Source organism: Amphimedon queenslandica, unplaced genomic scaffold (genome assembly GCF_000090795.2).
Source record: "Amphimedon queenslandica unplaced genomic scaffold, v1.1 AMPQUscaffold_13463, whole genome shotgun sequence".
NCBI classification, from domain to species: Eukaryota; Metazoa; Porifera; class Demospongiae; order Haplosclerida; family Niphatidae; genus Amphimedon; species Amphimedon queenslandica.
The window spans coordinates 1-15,425 of record NW_003546301.1 but is presented as its reverse complement, the minus strand read 5'-3'; the positions used below and the strand labels follow the sequence as shown (position 1 = coordinate 15,425).

At 32.9% G+C, this 15,425-nt stretch overlaps 5 protein-coding genes across 8 annotated transcripts in view; 3 read left to right on the top strand and 2 right to left on the bottom strand.

Moving 5' to 3' along the window:
- LOC100638255 (wiskott-Aldrich syndrome protein family member 2-like) overlaps positions 1 to 624 on the top strand; it is a 2,876-nt gene extending 2,252 nt beyond the window's left edge. The window contains exons 7-8 of the mRNA XM_019994873.1: positions 123 to 294; positions 461 to 624. Coding sequence (XP_019850432.1) covers positions 123 to 294; positions 461 to 624 — 336 coding nt within the window. The remainder of the gene's footprint in view (positions 1 to 122; positions 295 to 460) is intronic.
- A 47-nt stretch (positions 625 to 671) lies between these two features.
- On the top strand, positions 672 to 5,673 carry LOC100638128 (uncharacterized). Of its 3 annotated transcripts, none has more exons than XM_019994852.1 (21): positions 673 to 864; positions 923 to 960; positions 1,009 to 1,089; positions 1,140 to 1,313; positions 1,370 to 1,905; positions 1,959 to 2,504; positions 2,549 to 3,055; positions 3,100 to 3,165; positions 3,215 to 3,265; positions 3,338 to 3,592; positions 3,691 to 3,818; positions 3,871 to 3,924; positions 4,003 to 4,068; positions 4,117 to 4,247; positions 4,299 to 4,512; positions 4,575 to 4,642; positions 4,703 to 4,856; positions 4,908 to 5,000; positions 5,044 to 5,157; positions 5,216 to 5,301; positions 5,358 to 5,673. In XM_019994852.1, exons 5-21 carry the CDS (start codon positions 1,848 to 1,850, stop codon positions 5,545 to 5,547), a joined length of 2,781 nt encoding a protein of 926 aa, XP_019850411.1. In that variant the 5' UTR covers positions 673 to 864; positions 923 to 960; positions 1,009 to 1,089; positions 1,140 to 1,313; positions 1,370 to 1,847; the 3' UTR covers positions 5,548 to 5,673. The 3 variants fall into 3 exon arrangements, with proteins under 3 accessions (XP_019850410.1, XP_019850411.1, XP_019850409.1); XM_019994850.1 differs by having other exon boundaries at positions 3,335 to 3,592; XM_019994851.1 differs by having other exon boundaries at positions 672 to 960; positions 3,335 to 3,592.
- On the top strand, positions 861 to 1,573 carry LOC105312238 (uncharacterized). The gene is made up of 5 exons (XM_011404729.1): positions 861 to 864; positions 923 to 960; positions 1,009 to 1,089; positions 1,140 to 1,313; positions 1,370 to 1,573. Exons 1-5 carry the CDS (start codon positions 861 to 863, stop codon positions 1,571 to 1,573), a joined length of 501 nt encoding a protein of 166 aa, XP_011403031.1.
- Positions 5,674 to 6,217: 544 nt separating the features above from the next.
- LOC109581079 (E3 ubiquitin-protein ligase rnf213-alpha-like) lies at positions 6,218 to 11,957 on the bottom strand. Its single transcript, XM_019994845.1, has 18 exons — positions 11,747 to 11,957; positions 11,599 to 11,695; positions 11,125 to 11,356; positions 10,893 to 11,078; positions 10,610 to 10,830; positions 10,222 to 10,547; positions 9,929 to 10,173; positions 9,651 to 9,872; positions 9,392 to 9,602; positions 9,216 to 9,283; positions 8,842 to 9,166; positions 8,565 to 8,798; positions 8,341 to 8,512; positions 7,998 to 8,297; positions 7,358 to 7,938; positions 6,933 to 7,092; positions 6,640 to 6,854; positions 6,218 to 6,413 (listed from the first exon to the last, which is right to left on the bottom strand). Exons 4-18 carry the CDS (start codon positions 11,027 to 11,029, stop codon positions 6,345 to 6,347), a joined length of 3,486 nt encoding a protein of 1,161 aa, XP_019850404.1. The 5' UTR covers positions 11,030 to 11,078; positions 11,125 to 11,356; positions 11,599 to 11,695; positions 11,747 to 11,957; the 3' UTR covers positions 6,218 to 6,344.
- LOC109581080 (uncharacterized) lies at positions 11,879 to 15,152 on the bottom strand. Of its 2 annotated transcripts, XM_019994846.1 has the most exons (11): positions 14,976 to 15,152; positions 14,567 to 14,926; positions 13,942 to 14,124; positions 13,670 to 13,890; positions 13,301 to 13,622; positions 13,009 to 13,253; positions 12,763 to 12,960; positions 12,511 to 12,712; positions 12,396 to 12,463; positions 12,018 to 12,354; positions 11,879 to 11,967 (listed from the first exon to the last, which is right to left on the bottom strand). In XM_019994846.1, the coding sequence occupies exons 6-11, from the start codon at positions 13,080 to 13,082 to the stop codon at positions 11,950 to 11,952; spliced, it is 897 nt and encodes a 298-aa protein (XP_019850405.1). In that variant the 5' UTR covers positions 13,083 to 13,253; positions 13,301 to 13,622; positions 13,670 to 13,890; positions 13,942 to 14,124; positions 14,567 to 14,926; positions 14,976 to 15,152; the 3' UTR covers positions 11,879 to 11,949. The 2 variants fall into 2 exon arrangements, with proteins under 2 accessions (XP_019850405.1, XP_019850406.1); XM_019994847.1 differs by lacking the exons at positions 14,567 to 14,926; positions 14,976 to 15,152 and adding an exon at positions 14,232 to 14,254 and having other exon boundaries at positions 13,942 to 14,174.
- Positions 15,153 to 15,425: the final 273 nt, after the last annotated feature.

Sequence of the window (15,425 nt, the reverse complement as noted above, 5' to 3'; positions counted from 1 at the left end):
TTGCAGATGGCAAATTATGGATCTAATGTTCCTGTTCCGGTACCAGCTCCTCCCCCTCCAATGCCCACTATAGTAATCATGATATCAATTATTTTATTTTATTTGTGTCTCATTAATTACAGGCTCCAGCTCCTCCCCCTCCTCCGCCCCCTCCAATGGCAAATATACCGGCTCCTCCCCCTCCCCCACCTACTGCTGTCCCCATTGAAGTGACAGCTCCAGCTGCAGCAGCAGCTCCAGTGGCTAAACCACCTGATGATCCTCGTAATGACTTGCTTGCTGCTATTAGACTTGGTATGTCACACTTGTAAAAAACATATTACATAATTACTATAAAATCAAGTCAACTAAGCAAAAATTCATTCATATGGATTTTAATGTCAAATCAATTTCTAGCATTAAGTTTTTGTCATAATTATATGTGCATGTACATGTATTTTTTTATTATTTGTGTCTATAGGCAAGCAGTTGCGTAAGGTAGAGGAGCAAACTCAAGTTGAGAAGAAGCAGCAGTCTCACGGAAATGATGTTGCTTCAATTTTGGCTCGTCGTATAGCGTTTGAATTGAGTGACTCAGAGTCAGGATCAGATGATTCTGATTCTGATTCTGATTGGGACGATTAACATTATTTAATTGCAATAATTGATTTTAATTTAGACTCGTGTGTGAATGTATTAATTTTAGCTTTTACTTTTTTACATTAGTTGAAGTAAAAATTAATTATTTATCAGTTTTGTAGTAGATTCACGAGGCAGTGAAATGATTATAATTACTTATTGTACTGAGCTAGCAAAGTACAAGAGCCCCACCCTAGTTCTCTAGCCATAGTTGCTTACACATACTTTGCTTCAGTTTCATCATGAGTAAGTGTTAACTCACTTAGCAGTTGTCTTTATTTTTGCTTTTACTTTTATTAAACAGGTCAAAACCAGTCACTATTATACAATTCCTCCCCTCCTGTAAGCTTTTATCAAATAGTGTTAATATTATTTTTTTCTCTATGATAGCCTTACAATCCACAGTATGATCCAGCAGGAAAAGGCCCCCCTGCCTACAGCTATCAAGCCATACCATATGGAGCCCCTAATGTAAGCCACTGGTTTCACCATAAATCTTATCAAAATTCTTTACTGCATAGAATCATGCTGTTATTGTTACCACTCAGCCTACAGCAACACCAGTTGTATACCATTCTTATGGTACAAATGATCACTTCTTGATATTGTCTATTGTGATGACGTTCCTTTGCTTCATTTGTGGGACATGGTGTGCACTATTTTGCACTGTTCCTGCCATCATTTTTGCTATTAATGTAAGTCTACAATCATGAGTGTGAATACAGACTAATCAATGTTAATATCTACATAGGCGCAAGATGCAGCACTGCATGGTGATATGATTGGAATGGCCAGGAATCGTCGCATTGCTGCAATTCTCAATCTTCTTGGTCTCATTACTTTTATGATTGTCATGGTCATAATGATCATTGCTGTTGTTTCAGTGAATGTGTCCATAGCTTCAAGCTGCTACTCTTACTATGACAGTTACTCTGGCTATTATTATACCTGCTAAACTTGACCAGAGCTAAACATTCTAAAACTGTGCTGTTTTATCTATCCTTTTCCCTTTCTTTAATAATTTAGAAATAAATCATTATGAGTAGTGATAAACTTGACTGACACATTTGTATTTGCAAGGTGTAGCTAGTAGGTGTATTCCTAATAGAATTAACTTTTTGGTCATGTTGGTCATGCAGTTGTGTATCCATTCTATTTGTAAGGTTGCTCACACCTAATACATAATTGGCAGCAAAGCTTGAACCAATAACTAGTTCCAGCAGTTAATCATGAAGCTTTTCATTCCCATGCTCAGTCTGTACCTTGCCTTTACTTCTGAGCTACCTGGTAAGTACAAGAATGTTTTAAGTCAAGTGAGACATTACCATTTCCAATAATAGTATACGGTGCTCAGCAGTGTACTGAGAGATTTATGCAGTACTCATTATTAAGCCAGAGATCACGAATTCTACCATTAGAAAAAACTGGAGTACCATTGGATAATAGTGTAACGGTTCTCCGAGAGTATGAGTTCAATTGTACCACTACAATAAGTAAACTTGTTTTGGGAATTAATGTACGAATTCGTAGGCAAGGAAGAAACACTAATCGTGTACAGTTTCCTAGTGTCATGATATACAGAGACACTGGTAATCAGTACACTCCAGTAGCTAATAGTGAGAGAAAGATTTACTTCTCTACTTCTAATGTCAGTACTAGTGAGGTTTTTGAGTATCTACTTGAGCCTTCCCTAAGAGTATTTCCTGGAGATCTATTGGCTATATCACAACCAGGAGAAGAAGATAGTATTGTTAGAGTATACTCTATCACAGGAGAAACAGGAGTGGCTTTTAGTAGTCAAGTTTTTCCTTATAACTCTCAAACAATTGAGCTTACTTCTACTACTCAGATAAGCAATCAGTTGATATTGGTTTACCCTGTAACAGGTATATTCACATACTCTAGTTAGCTAAATAATAATTTTTTCTAGATGAACACTGTGTTCAGAGTAGTAATTCCATCAGTGAGTCAGTTATTCGAAGTAATGCACTTCAGATACATGGGACAAGACTGCCTGCTGATAAAAGACAATACTTATATCCAGAGATGATATTTTCTTGTAATGGGACACTTACTAAGTGGATATATGGAGGTATAGCCTCTAGGGAATCTAGTGATGATGATGACATGCCAGAGCTCCAAATATGGCGTAAAACAGGCCCTAATACCTACATTAAAACAAAGTCTTCTCAATTAATTAATAATGTTCTCAATATTACAAACGTGTATGAATTCACACCCCAGTCTCCGTTAGAGTTCCAAGAAGGAGATGTATTTGGTATGTACATTCCTGAGAGTACTGATTTTCAGCTGTATGAGCAGGAAGAGAGTGGTCCTAATAATCTACGAGTTGACTCTGGAGACCCTCCATCAACTATAACTCCAACAAGATCAGAAGGAGCCAATGACTTTCCATTAGTTACTGCTGAAGTATCAAGTAAATTATTTTCTGTTACAAGTAATATGTTATTGTTTGTATAGTACAAGCAACAGAGTCAAGTAAAACTTTGCCATACACCACAACAGGCACAACTACTACTAATGAAGGTATATAGCTTATTGATAGTTGTATAAACTTTAATTCTTTACTGTATAGGAATTGCATTTACAATAACAAACACTGGGCTCTTGTCATCTACTTCAAGTGGTAAGAGTTACATATTGTATTGTATAAATTTGTATTGTATAAATTTGTATTGTATCTTATATTTTACAGTAGATCAAACAATGACTACAGCTAGCTCTACTTCTGCCCCAGGCAACATAAGCAATCCAAGAGCATCAACTGCTACTGTACCAGCAGTCATTACTACAGTGATATTGGTTATCATTATTATTGGAATAATTGCTGGCATCCTAATTGCATTATATTTTGTGAGAAGAAAGAACAAGAAAGAAAGCAATGTATATGCATTACCTGTTGTTCAAGCTAAACAAGACAGACTACAAACACTAGCCAATCCACTTTATTCAGGTAAGGACATGTGTGACAAAGTGAGCAATCATACATGTACTTGGCACAATAGGATTCCTTTAATGTGGTGGTATTAATTGTTTGTTGTTCCAATACAGATAATCAAAAAATGCCAAATGAGAAGGATATTTATACACTGCCTAATTATGATAGAGAGAGTAGCTTTTATGCAGAAGCCGGTATGCCTGCTCCTAAAGTGTATCACCAACCAAATATGGGAGAATATGTATGCATTATGTAATAATAGTTACTGTCAATAATACACTAATTTACTATAGATGGAGCCAACACAGACACTGCCTAGCGAGTGGGGTATAGTTGTTCCAACTATGGTAAGTGATAATTAGTGTGACCACAAAGCCACAACCTTACTCTAGCTACAACCATGTACATTTTTTCTTATGTTGTAGTCACAAAGGTGTAAACTTATTAGTCACACTGGATCCCTTGAACTACAAAATGTTCTTTATAACAAAGTAAATTTATTTTTGGATTCAAAAATCATAATTATAATTAATTTCAAGGACAATGCAAGTACAAATGGTGTGTTTTTTTCTGAAAGTGACATATACTGGACTCCTGGTGCTGACTGCTCAAGCATTTATGATCAGTTGTATAAGTACAAGTTCAGAGAATTGAGACGTGATCAAATAAAGTAACACAATAAACCTAATACCAACTTTAGAGAATACATGCATGTGTATAGGATTGGAGATCATTTGGGTTCAGGGCAGTTTGGTAGTGTCTGCAAAGGTGTCTGGCAATCACCAACTGGTCCATTAGAAGTTGCTACTAAAACTCTTACCGGTAATACATCAGATGATGATAGAGTGAAGTTTCTACAAGAGGCAGCCATCATGGGCCAGTTTCATCATCCAAATGTTGTCAAGTTATATGGAATGGTCACTATTGAAGAGCCAGTAAGTGATAACACCATACATGTATATAATTGATGGATGCTTCATAATTACTTTATGAATAGATGATGATAGTACTGGAGTTCATGAATAATGGCGATATGAAAAACTATTTACATACTCTCCAGCCACAGTATGGAACACAGTGCATTATTTATTGCCACATCATCATACATAATTTTGTTATTTACAGACCAGGAGAATTAGTACCCACTACAGTACCTAGTCTTTTACTCAGTTTCTGCCGTCAAATTGCTTCAGGCATGGAGTACTTATCTAAGAAATCCTTTGTACACAGAGACCTGGCGGCCAGGAATATATTAGTGGCAGAGGGAGACAGGTGTAAGGTGAGTGATACATTCTCTCAGTAATTGTTACTAATCAATAATTCTCAAAAGATATCTGATTTCGGACTGTCTCGAGATCTACAAGATGAAAACTATTACATTTCAAAAGGAGGCCAAGTTCCTATCAAATGGACTGCTCCTGAAGTAAATATAGATTTTAAAGAAATTTGCTATCATTGGTTTATAGGCAATTCATTATAAGAAATATTCATCAGCAAGTGATGTATGGAGCTATGGTGTGTTGCTGTATGAAATATGGAGTCTTGGACACAGACCATTTCACAACATGACAAATCAAGAAGTAATTTAATTTCAAAAGCCATTACAATGATAATCATTATGCTACTATTATAATAAAGGCATTTAGAAAAGTAGAGTCAGGATATCGCTTGCCTCCTCCACCAGGTTGCTCAAGACAAGTATATGAGATTATGATACAATGCTGGTATGAGAATCACTATTAATTAAAATAATGTTAACAATTACTTAATATTATATTAGGCATCCTGAGACAAGTCAAAGGCCATCATTTATTGATCTTGTCACTCGTCTCTCTCAGTCTGACTATTCATTAATTAAATGGTCACAAGATGATAAAAGTGCAAATCCTCAATCAGTTGTTCTTGTTGGTGCTAATATTGAGGCTGGGCAGTACTTATTCACTGATTTACAGTGTATGTACTCATGCTAACATTAATTTATTGTATGTATAGTTACTGTGAGTGCAATTAGTGTTGCTAATTATAGTATTCATTTATTCATTTTGACACAACAATAATATTAATGGTTCCATGAGGATTTTTTGTGAGTTTTAAAATTTTGCTCCAAAATCAGGGCAATGATCAAAAGCTATAGCCTTTGCTTTTTGGCAAAATTTCACCAAAAAAGAAAAGGAAAAAGCCTCAATTATTATAGATTTTTTCTGATACACATACATGTCCTTATACCATGAGCTGATTCCAATCAAATTTGGATTTCTTTATAAATTTTTGTTTCCTCCAAAACCAAAGAAAAAAGGCTTTGTTTTTGCCAAATTCATCAAAAATGAAAAGGAGAGAATTCTGCATTATTATATTTTATGATAAATCAACTAATTCCAATAAGAATTATTTAAATCTTGTTCAACAACAATTTCAGCAAATTAATGTCGAGAAAAAATTCAGATACTGCACTGTATGATGACCGACCATAAATTTACATCAATAAATTAAACTACAGTCCACCATTTAGACATACATGTAATAATATTATTATACCTGTTGGCTATTGAATTTAAATGCTGTTTAGTGTGTACATTAGAAAAATTATAGTTTTAAACAATTGTAATGAAACATTAAGCAATCAAAAAATGGCAAAAAGCATTGCTATCAATCAAAGTTTTTAGAAAATTTTCTAAATAGACACAAATTACAATGAAAAAAAAAACGAATACCTTACAAAAAGAAATTATTACAATTATTAACTAAACAGTACCTATAAAAAATTATCTCAATTAATCTTAGTCTTATGTTTCTCTTTAAATGATTTGTACCAATCAATGTCTCTCTCACATGATTTCTACAAAAAATAAAATACATGTCATTACAGAAAATGTTTATACATGGTCATGTAATGTGCAGAAATTTCAAAAGAAACTACAAAATTTCTTTGTTAATTTTTTGAGATTAAAATTATTCTGATGACAAAATTATCACCATTCTAGAAATTTTCAAATAATTCTGTCACTTCACGATTTGCAAAAAATTGATTTAATTAAAAAAATATTTGTTATAAAATTAATTACCATCAAGTCTGGTAAATAAGGTGCTGTTTCTAATGCCATCCATACTGTCTTGCATAGTTCCTGTAGTTTCTGACAACTAGCATCTTTTGATAATTTGTATATTAACGGACAAAACCCACTACCGACTGTATATAGAAATAGCAGTTTATCAGCAGCCATGCTACCCTCTCTACCAGCCACAGAGCTTGAAACAAAATTAAACAAGCTTATTAAATCTATAATAAAATGGATAATAGTATAACATCAGTACTCCAGTAGTAATAAAATAACTTAAAGAACAACATACAATGTACCTTTAGTTTTATTTCTAATCCATTGAACTATATTTTGACACTCAATAAATACTTCTAGACATTCTCTTTTAGCAGGATCAGTTGCATATTCTTGAAGAAACCTTCCAGCATCCACCACACTATGATCAATAGTGCTCAGTGTGGTATTAGTAAATGAAACCTGAATATTGAAACAAGTATTTAAATATACAAGGTATTATGTTAACTAAGAACTAGTTTTAGTTTTGACTAAACAATTATTTTCAATATAATTGTAAGGAATAAATTTTGCAAATTTATTGAACAACCACAAATTTTCATCTCACAATGCACTATAATATTTTAATACCTTCATTTCACAAAAACGTAACCTCACTCATACTGGATTAAAATTTGTAAAATTATACCTTAACAACAATTTAGGACATTGACATACACACATGTACCTTTAATGCTACTTTTTCTACTATATCAAAGTCTCCAGTCAAATCAAGTGTATCACGAATTTTAAGAAATGCTTTGGCTGCTACTTTATAACCACACAAATCCCAATACTGACCAATATGCACTACAGCATTCTTTATCCAGTTGATATCACCAGTGGCAGAATGATTGATGGCATCAACTGCATGCTGCAGGTTAATGAGATCTTTCTCTAACTTGTCAAGCTTATGAAAGTAAACATTCTTAAATTGATCATCAACTTCTAATAGGGTCATGTCTCCAGACTGCAGCCTTTTCAATAACAAGGTACAAGATTGAAGTACTGGTTGCCAAAATATTGAATATATTTTTGACGAATCAACTGCTGCTGGTTGTTCAATTATTCTTTTATGCCAAAGCCTATTAAAGATATCACTGGAGTATTTAGAAGAGATAATGAAGAATCCATCCAGGCAAGGATCAAGTGGTCTAGCATCAGGAAAACTAACAACCCTACAGCTACCATCTGATACTGTAATACATAACTTATTGATCTTTTCATCTTTATAGTTCTTTTGAAGTTCATCCATTAAATTATATTGACCTACAAAAAGATATACATAATAATGGATGCAGACAACTGATAAAAATTTTCATTCTTACCAGTTAATATATTGCAAATATGTGAAAGAAAGTACTTCAATTTCATTGTGTATTCTTCAAAATGTTCAAATTCCTTCAGTCGCTTCTCTATACTTTTTTGCAGATCAATTATTCGTGATTCATCAATAACTTCACAAAGTTTATTCATTTGTATTTGCTTAGCTCTAATACTGTTTAATTCAGTAATAGTGATCCCACCACTATTAATATTAACACAGACTGTCTCTAATTTACTGATTGCACAAGTTACTATCAGTCTCCATTCACCCAATTCTCTTGTATTTTTCCCAACTTGAGCATCTGGAGTACATAAAATGATTAAAATGAAATTAATATTACTTACAAGAAATCTTAAGAATTCCAGGCCACATTTCCCAATCAAGTAAATCACTAAATGGCATTTCTTGTGCCCTGCAAAAATCAGGATACCTCTTCTCAATAATTTTAGAAATTAGCTTAAAAACCCGCTCAGACTTCAAGTCAAGCAAGGTAGCCCATCTTTGAATACTCTGTGTCTGCAACAGTATATAAACAATAAAGCAAAAAGTCTGGCAACATGTAACTCACCATTGATCTCTTTGAAAACATGCTATCCAATGCTTCAATTGCTTTCGTCAAGAATATGTTTCGGAATGAATCAGCAATTTCTTCTCGGTGATCAACATTAATAAAAAGGTTAATCTTCAGCTCAGGTGATGGTATTTCAGAGACTCTATCACTGACAAGCTCAAGGACTATCGCCTCAAAGTCATTTTTCATTTCATTTGCTGGAAACTTAATGAATAATAGCTCTTTCCAAAACTAAAAAGAAAATAAAATAATTCATATATGAAGTATAAATTACTTTAAGCTCATCATTTTCTTTCCTCAATTCCTGGTGAATTGTTCCAGCATACTTCAAAGAAGCACCAAAGAAGGACCCACCAATAACATCTTTACGAGCAACCCAGTCCATTAGTAGTTCTCTTGCACTCAAAGTTAGACGCTGACAAAGAGTGTCCTGATTATTAGTTTGATCTTGAAACATTTTAGCTTTGAAGAGGATGTGAAGGTAAAGTGAAATTGTAGATTCTACTAAAATCTCAGCATTTATTGAAAAATTTATTTTGTCTCGAAAACTCTCATATAAAAAAGTTGTAGCATCAGAATACCAAACCAACACATCAAAACTATAAAAGGCACTTAATATTATGTACTTTAGATCAATAAAATAATTACTTGTTAATTTTTTTCTCATAAATTCTTTTAAGAATGTTAGCTAATGGTAGCTTGAAGCAATAATTCATCTATAGAATGAATTTTTAATTAGTGGATTGTAGCAAAGGTATATACTTATACAACTGTACATGTAGGTGATCTCCATATGATATTTAGTCATTATAGCATACACGTACCTTGTAATCAGTCACTGATGATAATCTCAAATAGTGAGTATCTGAATGTAAGTTGAGTCTTTCAATAAGCCACACAATGGCTAGCTCAAGTGGCAACATGTCACAAAGAATAACTGTATCCTCCCAGGGACAAATGTAGGGGATTATGTAAAGAAGTTTTGAATCAAACTGAAGTAACTGTTGAATGTCTTCTTTGTGTTTTTGAACAAACCTATCACATATATAAATTGACAGCTTTACAATTCTACATTATTCTTACCCCGATTTAAACTGTAATGTTGATAGTAACTTGTCAATCAGTAACGAAGTATCACCCCAGGTTATCTTGTTTAGTGGAACACATGACTTCTGATAAGGCACTGAGAGGTCACACAAAAAGTGATATAAAGGTAAAGCTTTGAGAACAACAATGGCATTGTCAGGATTTTCTGATGCAATAATAGTCCTTAGGCAATAAACAAGAGCATTAACAATACCAGTCCTATAAAAGTACATGCACATTACATATGCAATAAACAATTTGAATACACATTATACCTTGTTTCAGGTAAGCCTCCTATCAAACTCATTAAAAAGCTAAGTTCTTTTTCTCCATTAATATATGATAAATTCATTGTTTGTAGTAACTTTATGCAAAGATCAACTGAGATGGGCACTGAATAAAACTTTCTTAATTTGTGTAGACAATAGTTCAGAAATACAGCTGAAGTAACAGTATGATAAGCAGAGTCTCGCTGCTTATTGAGGTCAACAAGAAAAAATTCAACCAAATCCATTAAAAACTACAATAATAAATATAAATGACAGCATTTCATGAAGCATTGACTCACAGGACCAATATCTTGAATTTCCCAACGATAGTCGCCTCCTCGATGTTCCACCCATTGCAAATATGCACATCGAATAAGATTCACACATCCATTTGTTGAAACTTCAAGCTTGTTCCTAAAATCCCCACGCAAGAGAATATCCTTAATAGGTTGCAAGTGAATTTCCATACATTGCGAGCGCATCAGTGTAGGAATAGGAAGAGTGATGGCAGTGGGATCATCAGGTTCGGCTCTAGAAATGAAATCCCACACTCTTTTGAAAGTTGCTTTGGCTGTTTTAACTTTAGTGTCAGGTAAAATCATAGTATCAAACTGTCTATAATAACCTGAAATTAAAATGATTAATAACATTATACAAATATATTTTTTTATAGAAAAAATCACTCACCCCCTGGACATAGTTTTTCTTTAGGTACTTTAAGTAATCTGTTTGCATTGGCACCTTGATAAGGAGGAGCTCCATGAAGGTACTCAAACTGATGTTTGGTCACTTTTACCAATGGAGAATAGACTGTATATTTGTATGGCAGACCGATCCTTAAAGATTTTATAAAGTCACTGTCAATGGACATATCATATCTAATGACATAAAACCCATTACCAGCATCTCTAAAGGTTTCAAAAGTGTAATTATCAATAAAAGTAATAGTAAAATCACTATAATGGCAAACCTGTGTAAAATACATGGACCAATGTCAAGTTCCCAGTCTCCTAGCATTTTGTGTCCAAATCTTATGTAAACCTCTGACCTTCCTTCTTCCCATTTCCAAATGTCTTTTTGAATGACAGCATTAAATTGCACTCTCATTGTCTTATTTTTTAGAGGATACAGTACACCATGCTTTTGAATTGTGGGTCTGTTAAGAATTTATAGATTAAATGAGGCAAAAGAGATATACTCACAAATTAGGAACTATAACATTAAAATCTCCATCTCTTTCTTTTAAATTTGGCTGGTTAAAATTTTTTTCTTCTTTTTCAACAGCAACAACACTACTTCGTTCCTTTTTTTTTTCAAGTGTAAAATCACCTGGACTGTTTCTATATTCCTCTTTTCTCTTTTTGATTTCTCCATTAGAAGACACATATATTTCATCATCAGTAGCTTGAAAAATATCCAAACTTTTGACGGTTGCTATTGCAATATAACAGTGTGAATTGCCTGGTACAGTGCCAATTTTTTAATTGAGATACATACATGTTGTTAATTTAGTCACCAAAATTTTAAATTTCCAATTTGCATGGGTTAAAACTTCACAATTATTCATTACTTGTAAATGCACAAAATTAAATTTAACATATTTAGAAGTTGCAGTCACTGCAAACTCACAAAAATCGATTCAATGCAAAAATTCTGGCTGCATTATAATGGCTTACCAGGAATTCCAACAGAGCATAATGTAGTAGGTGATTGTTTAGCAAGTTCACAGATCAGTTCTACCACTAAATTAGAACTTAATCTTTTTGTTTCAGTCTACATGAGTATATGCACAATAGGGACAATACACATTGTTAAATTGCTTACAGAGATTTTAACACCTAAAGTATCACATGCTTTTGTAAAGAAGATGTTTCTTAAAGAGTTATGAATTCCTTTCTGAGTCTCAACATAGACAAACGCATCAACTATTAGATGTGTGGTTGGTATGTTAGAGATCCTATCATTAACAAGAGCTAAAATTAATGCATCCAACTCATTCTTTATGTCTTTTGCTGGAAATTCCAAAGTTAAATACTTTCCCAAAACTAAATTAATAGAGACTATCAATTGTTAAAAGTTACACAAAATTTTGCACCTTTAGTTCCTCCTCCTTTTTCCTTATTTCCTGATAATTTCTGCTTACTTCTCCACCAAAGAAAGTACCTCCAACAACATCAGGACACATTACCCAATCCATTAATAGTCCTTGAATGGTATGCCTCAACTTTTGACAAAGACTCAATTGATCGTTAGTTTCTTCATTGAATTCGTTAGTTTCTTCATTGAATTTTTTAGCCCTGTAAAGTATATGAAGCAAAAGAGAAACCACTGACACTACTAATAGTTCAGAATTTTTGGAACTATCTAAATTTTTTTTGAAAGATTTCACAAGATAAATAGCTGCTTCTGAATAGCAGCTAAGTATAGAAAACCTAAAAAAGTATCATACACTACTTTAAAAATGAAAACTAACTTTTTAATTTCTATAGTAATAATCCTTTGCTGAATGCAAGTCATAGGCTTTAAAAAGTCATGTTCCATCTTATTGTAAATATAAAATGTCAAGTCCATAATCATAATTGATTTACTTTTCTGCCATTAACAGAGGATAGGTAAATGTTTGGTATGTGTGACTGGAGGTTTATGAGCCAGACAATTGATAATTCAATAGGTAACACTTCACAAATAACATTTAGGCTCTTCTGACAATTAAAGTAGGGAATTAGTACCAGCATTTGCGAATCAAGTTGAAACAGTTGAAAAATAGTACTACAGCACATTTCAAAAATGCTTACAAATAAATAAATAAATAATGAAAATTTAATAATTAAAATACTTACTTTGGATTTTTTTCAATTAATGTATTCAAAGCAACCAGGTTCAAAATGCAAGGAGCTTCTTTTAATGAAATTTGGTTTGGAACAGATAAACCAGACAAGAAATGATAAAGTGGTAAAGCATTGATCACAGTAATAACATGAGCATCCTCTTTTAGATCAACACTTAAATAATACAATAGAGCATCTAAAACAATTTTTCTACAAAAAAACTAGTAAAAATTGTTTAAAAAATCAAATTTAACTGACTTTATTTCAGCTGTTCTTAAAATTTCCTGCAAAAATTTAAACTCTTCTCTCCCGTTAACTACTGACAAACTCATTACTTGTAATAAACCAATTTTTATCTCTTCAGTGATATCAATAAACTGACACTTCGTTATATTTTTAAGAATAACAGCAGTAAGTACACCGGAAACAACACGAAGATGAGACTTAAGTGTTTTTGTAGTTAATAAGGCATGCACTAAAGATTCAAACCACTCCTTGATATACTATTAAAAACCTATCAATATTATTTCTAATAAAATTGTGAACTTACAATGTCAAGTCCTTCAAAAACCCACTGTACTTCTTTTCCTTTGTGCTCGATCCATTGAACACAGACACAGTTAAACAATCCTTGAAATGCTATTAAAACATTTTGAATATTGAAATCTTGACTATAGATTCCATTTATAATGATGCCCTTAATAGCATGTAAATTATTTCCATACACAAAGAACGCATTACAGCAGGAGAAGGAATCACAAAAGCAGATAAATTGCTGGAATCAAAATACTTCCATCTTTTATTGTCAATGCTCTTTGTTTCATTTGACTTTACATCAGGCAAAATTACTGCATCAAACTGTCTATGATATCCTAGATATGAAACTATTATTAAGTATACATATACTATTTAATAATACCTCCTGGTTTCAATTTGTCTTGAGGTATCCTCAGTAGTCTGTTATTATCAATAGACTCAAAAGGAGGAGCTCCATGTAAAAACTCAAACTGATGACCAATAGAATTTGATCTTTGAGAATACACCACATATTTGTATGACAGACCATTTTGATTATCTTTCAAAAATTCATAATCAAGTGATATCTTATACTCCACAACAAACAAACCATTGCCTACCCCTCTATTATAGTATTAGAGAAAATTAGCATCCTAAAACATTGTAATGACTAACCTATACAAAGTACATGGACCAATGTCACGATTCCAACTTCCTATATCTCTATGACCAAATCTCATGTACACAGATGATTTTCCTTCTTCCCATTCCCAAAGGGTTAAAGGAATGACTGCATTGAACTGTACTTTCACTGATTTTTCTCTTGGAACATCCAATACAGGCAATAAAACTTTCGATCTACATAAATAATTAGCATGATTTATTTTTAGCAAGTCAGTCCACCAGATCTGTGTGAATGAAATGCATGATATTCATAAACTTTTTATTGATATTCATTTGGATACCGTAAATGAAAAAATTATTCTGGCCGCCATGTTGGGGGTATACTTAGTACAGTCTTCAATGGAGAAAAGGTGTTATTTTACCATTCTTCCAGCAGAGCAAAGGAGCTGCTTCCAGAGAGAAAAGATTCCAACCTTAATATCCATTTCTATACCACTGCAACAATTAAGAGCCTCTAAGTAACGTGGAAAAGCAGATAAGGCAGATTTTAGCCTTGTGGCCCATTGGTTACTGTATAGTTTATACCCCCAAGATGGCAGCCAATAAATTCTGTTGTTTTTACGATATCCCTATGAATATCATTAATCTAAATAACGGGGATCTGGTGGATACTTACAAATTTGGAAATAACTGGGTTTTTTGTTTCTTATCATTCTCTAATTCATCAAAATCTTGCGGCATCAAACAGCACAATTCTTTAGTAGGAGAATCCTCCTCTTCTAATGAATGCCCAGGCTGAGCCTGAGGGGCTCCACAATAAGCACAAAAATTGGCAGTGGGAGGAATAAGGAGCTTTTTACACGAAACACAATCACGAGCTGAACTTGACATTATGAACGTGTAGACTTGATCCCAAGGAAAGATATATCCAGATCCAGTATCTGTACCAGAGTGTATGGGAACTTGAGACTAGACCAGCTCAGCTCGAGCGTTGGACTAGAGGTGGGCGATACGATACCAAAGACTTTAGCGATGCCTGCAAAAATTTTAATTTAATTAGTATCAAAAGATAATAACATATTTACTTTCTGCAGGATTCGGCAATCAATTTAATACCAAGAATGTCAAATTTGGTCAAAGATACAAACTGTACAAAATTCAATATTTTTCAAAATTTTCTCTGCTTTTGTACAATAAAAAATAGGAACTATACGGCACAAACTTAAAATGGGTGTGGTTTCAGTATTATTTTTTTTATTTTAGACAGCTTTTATTTTACATTTTAAACAATAAAAATTACTGTTTTTACAATAATAATAATAATAATAATAACAAATAATAATAACAAAAATAACACTAATAATAATAACAAATAATAATAACAAAAATAACACTAATAATAATAACAAATAATAATAACAAAAATAACACTAATAATAACAACAAAAATAATAAAAATAATAGTAACTTCCAAGGCCTAACATCAATAAGAAATACAAGTACTTTTATTAGTATATTACTTGAAGGTCATCTGC

Excerpts from the sequence above, each read along its gene's own strand:
- LOC109581080 (XM_019994846.1), bottom strand. The coding sequence starts at position 13,082 with ATGAGTTTGTCAGTAGTTAACGGGAGAGAAGAGTTTAAATTTTTGCAG. Across the intron at positions 12,961-13,008 it reads TTAAGAACAGCTGAAATAAA|AAAAATTGTTTTAGATGCTC; the intron begins GTCAGTTAAATT and ends GTTTTTTTGTAG. Across the intron at positions 12,713-12,762 it reads TTAATTGAAAAAAATCCAAA|CATTTTTGAAATGTGCTGTA; the intron begins GTAAGTATTTTA and ends TTTATTTGTAAG.
- LOC105312238 (XM_011404729.1), top strand. Across the intron at positions 961-1,008 it reads TATACAATTCCTCCCCTCCT|CCTTACAATCCACAGTATGA; the intron begins GTAAGCTTTTAT and ends TCTCTATGATAG. Across the intron at positions 1,090-1,139 it reads TACCATATGGAGCCCCTAAT|AATCATGCTGTTATTGTTAC; the intron begins GTAAGCCACTGG and ends TTTACTGCATAG.
- LOC100638128 (XM_019994851.1), top strand. The coding sequence starts at position 1,848 with ATGAAGCTTTTCATTCCCATGCTCAGTCTGTACCTTGCCTTTACTTCT. Across the intron at positions 2,505-2,548 it reads ATTGGTTTACCCTGTAACAG|ATGAACACTGTGTTCAGAGT; the intron begins GTATATTCACAT and ends AATTTTTTCTAG. Across the intron at positions 4,643-4,702 it reads TTACATACTCTCCAGCCACA|ACCAGGAGAATTAGTACCCA; the intron begins GTATGGAACACA and ends TGTTATTTACAG.
- LOC109581079 (XM_019994845.1), bottom strand. The coding sequence starts at position 11,029 with ATGAGAGTGCAATTTAATGCTGTCATTCAAAAAGACATTTGGAAATGG. Across the intron at positions 8,298-8,340 it reads TGGAATTCTTAAGATTTCTT|ATGCTCAAGTTGGGAAAAAT; the intron begins GTAAGTAATATT and ends TATGTACTCCAG. Across the intron at positions 6,855-6,932 it reads GATTAGAAATAAAACTAAAG|ATTTAATAAGCTTGTTTAAT; the intron begins GTACATTGTATG and ends ATTTTATTATAG.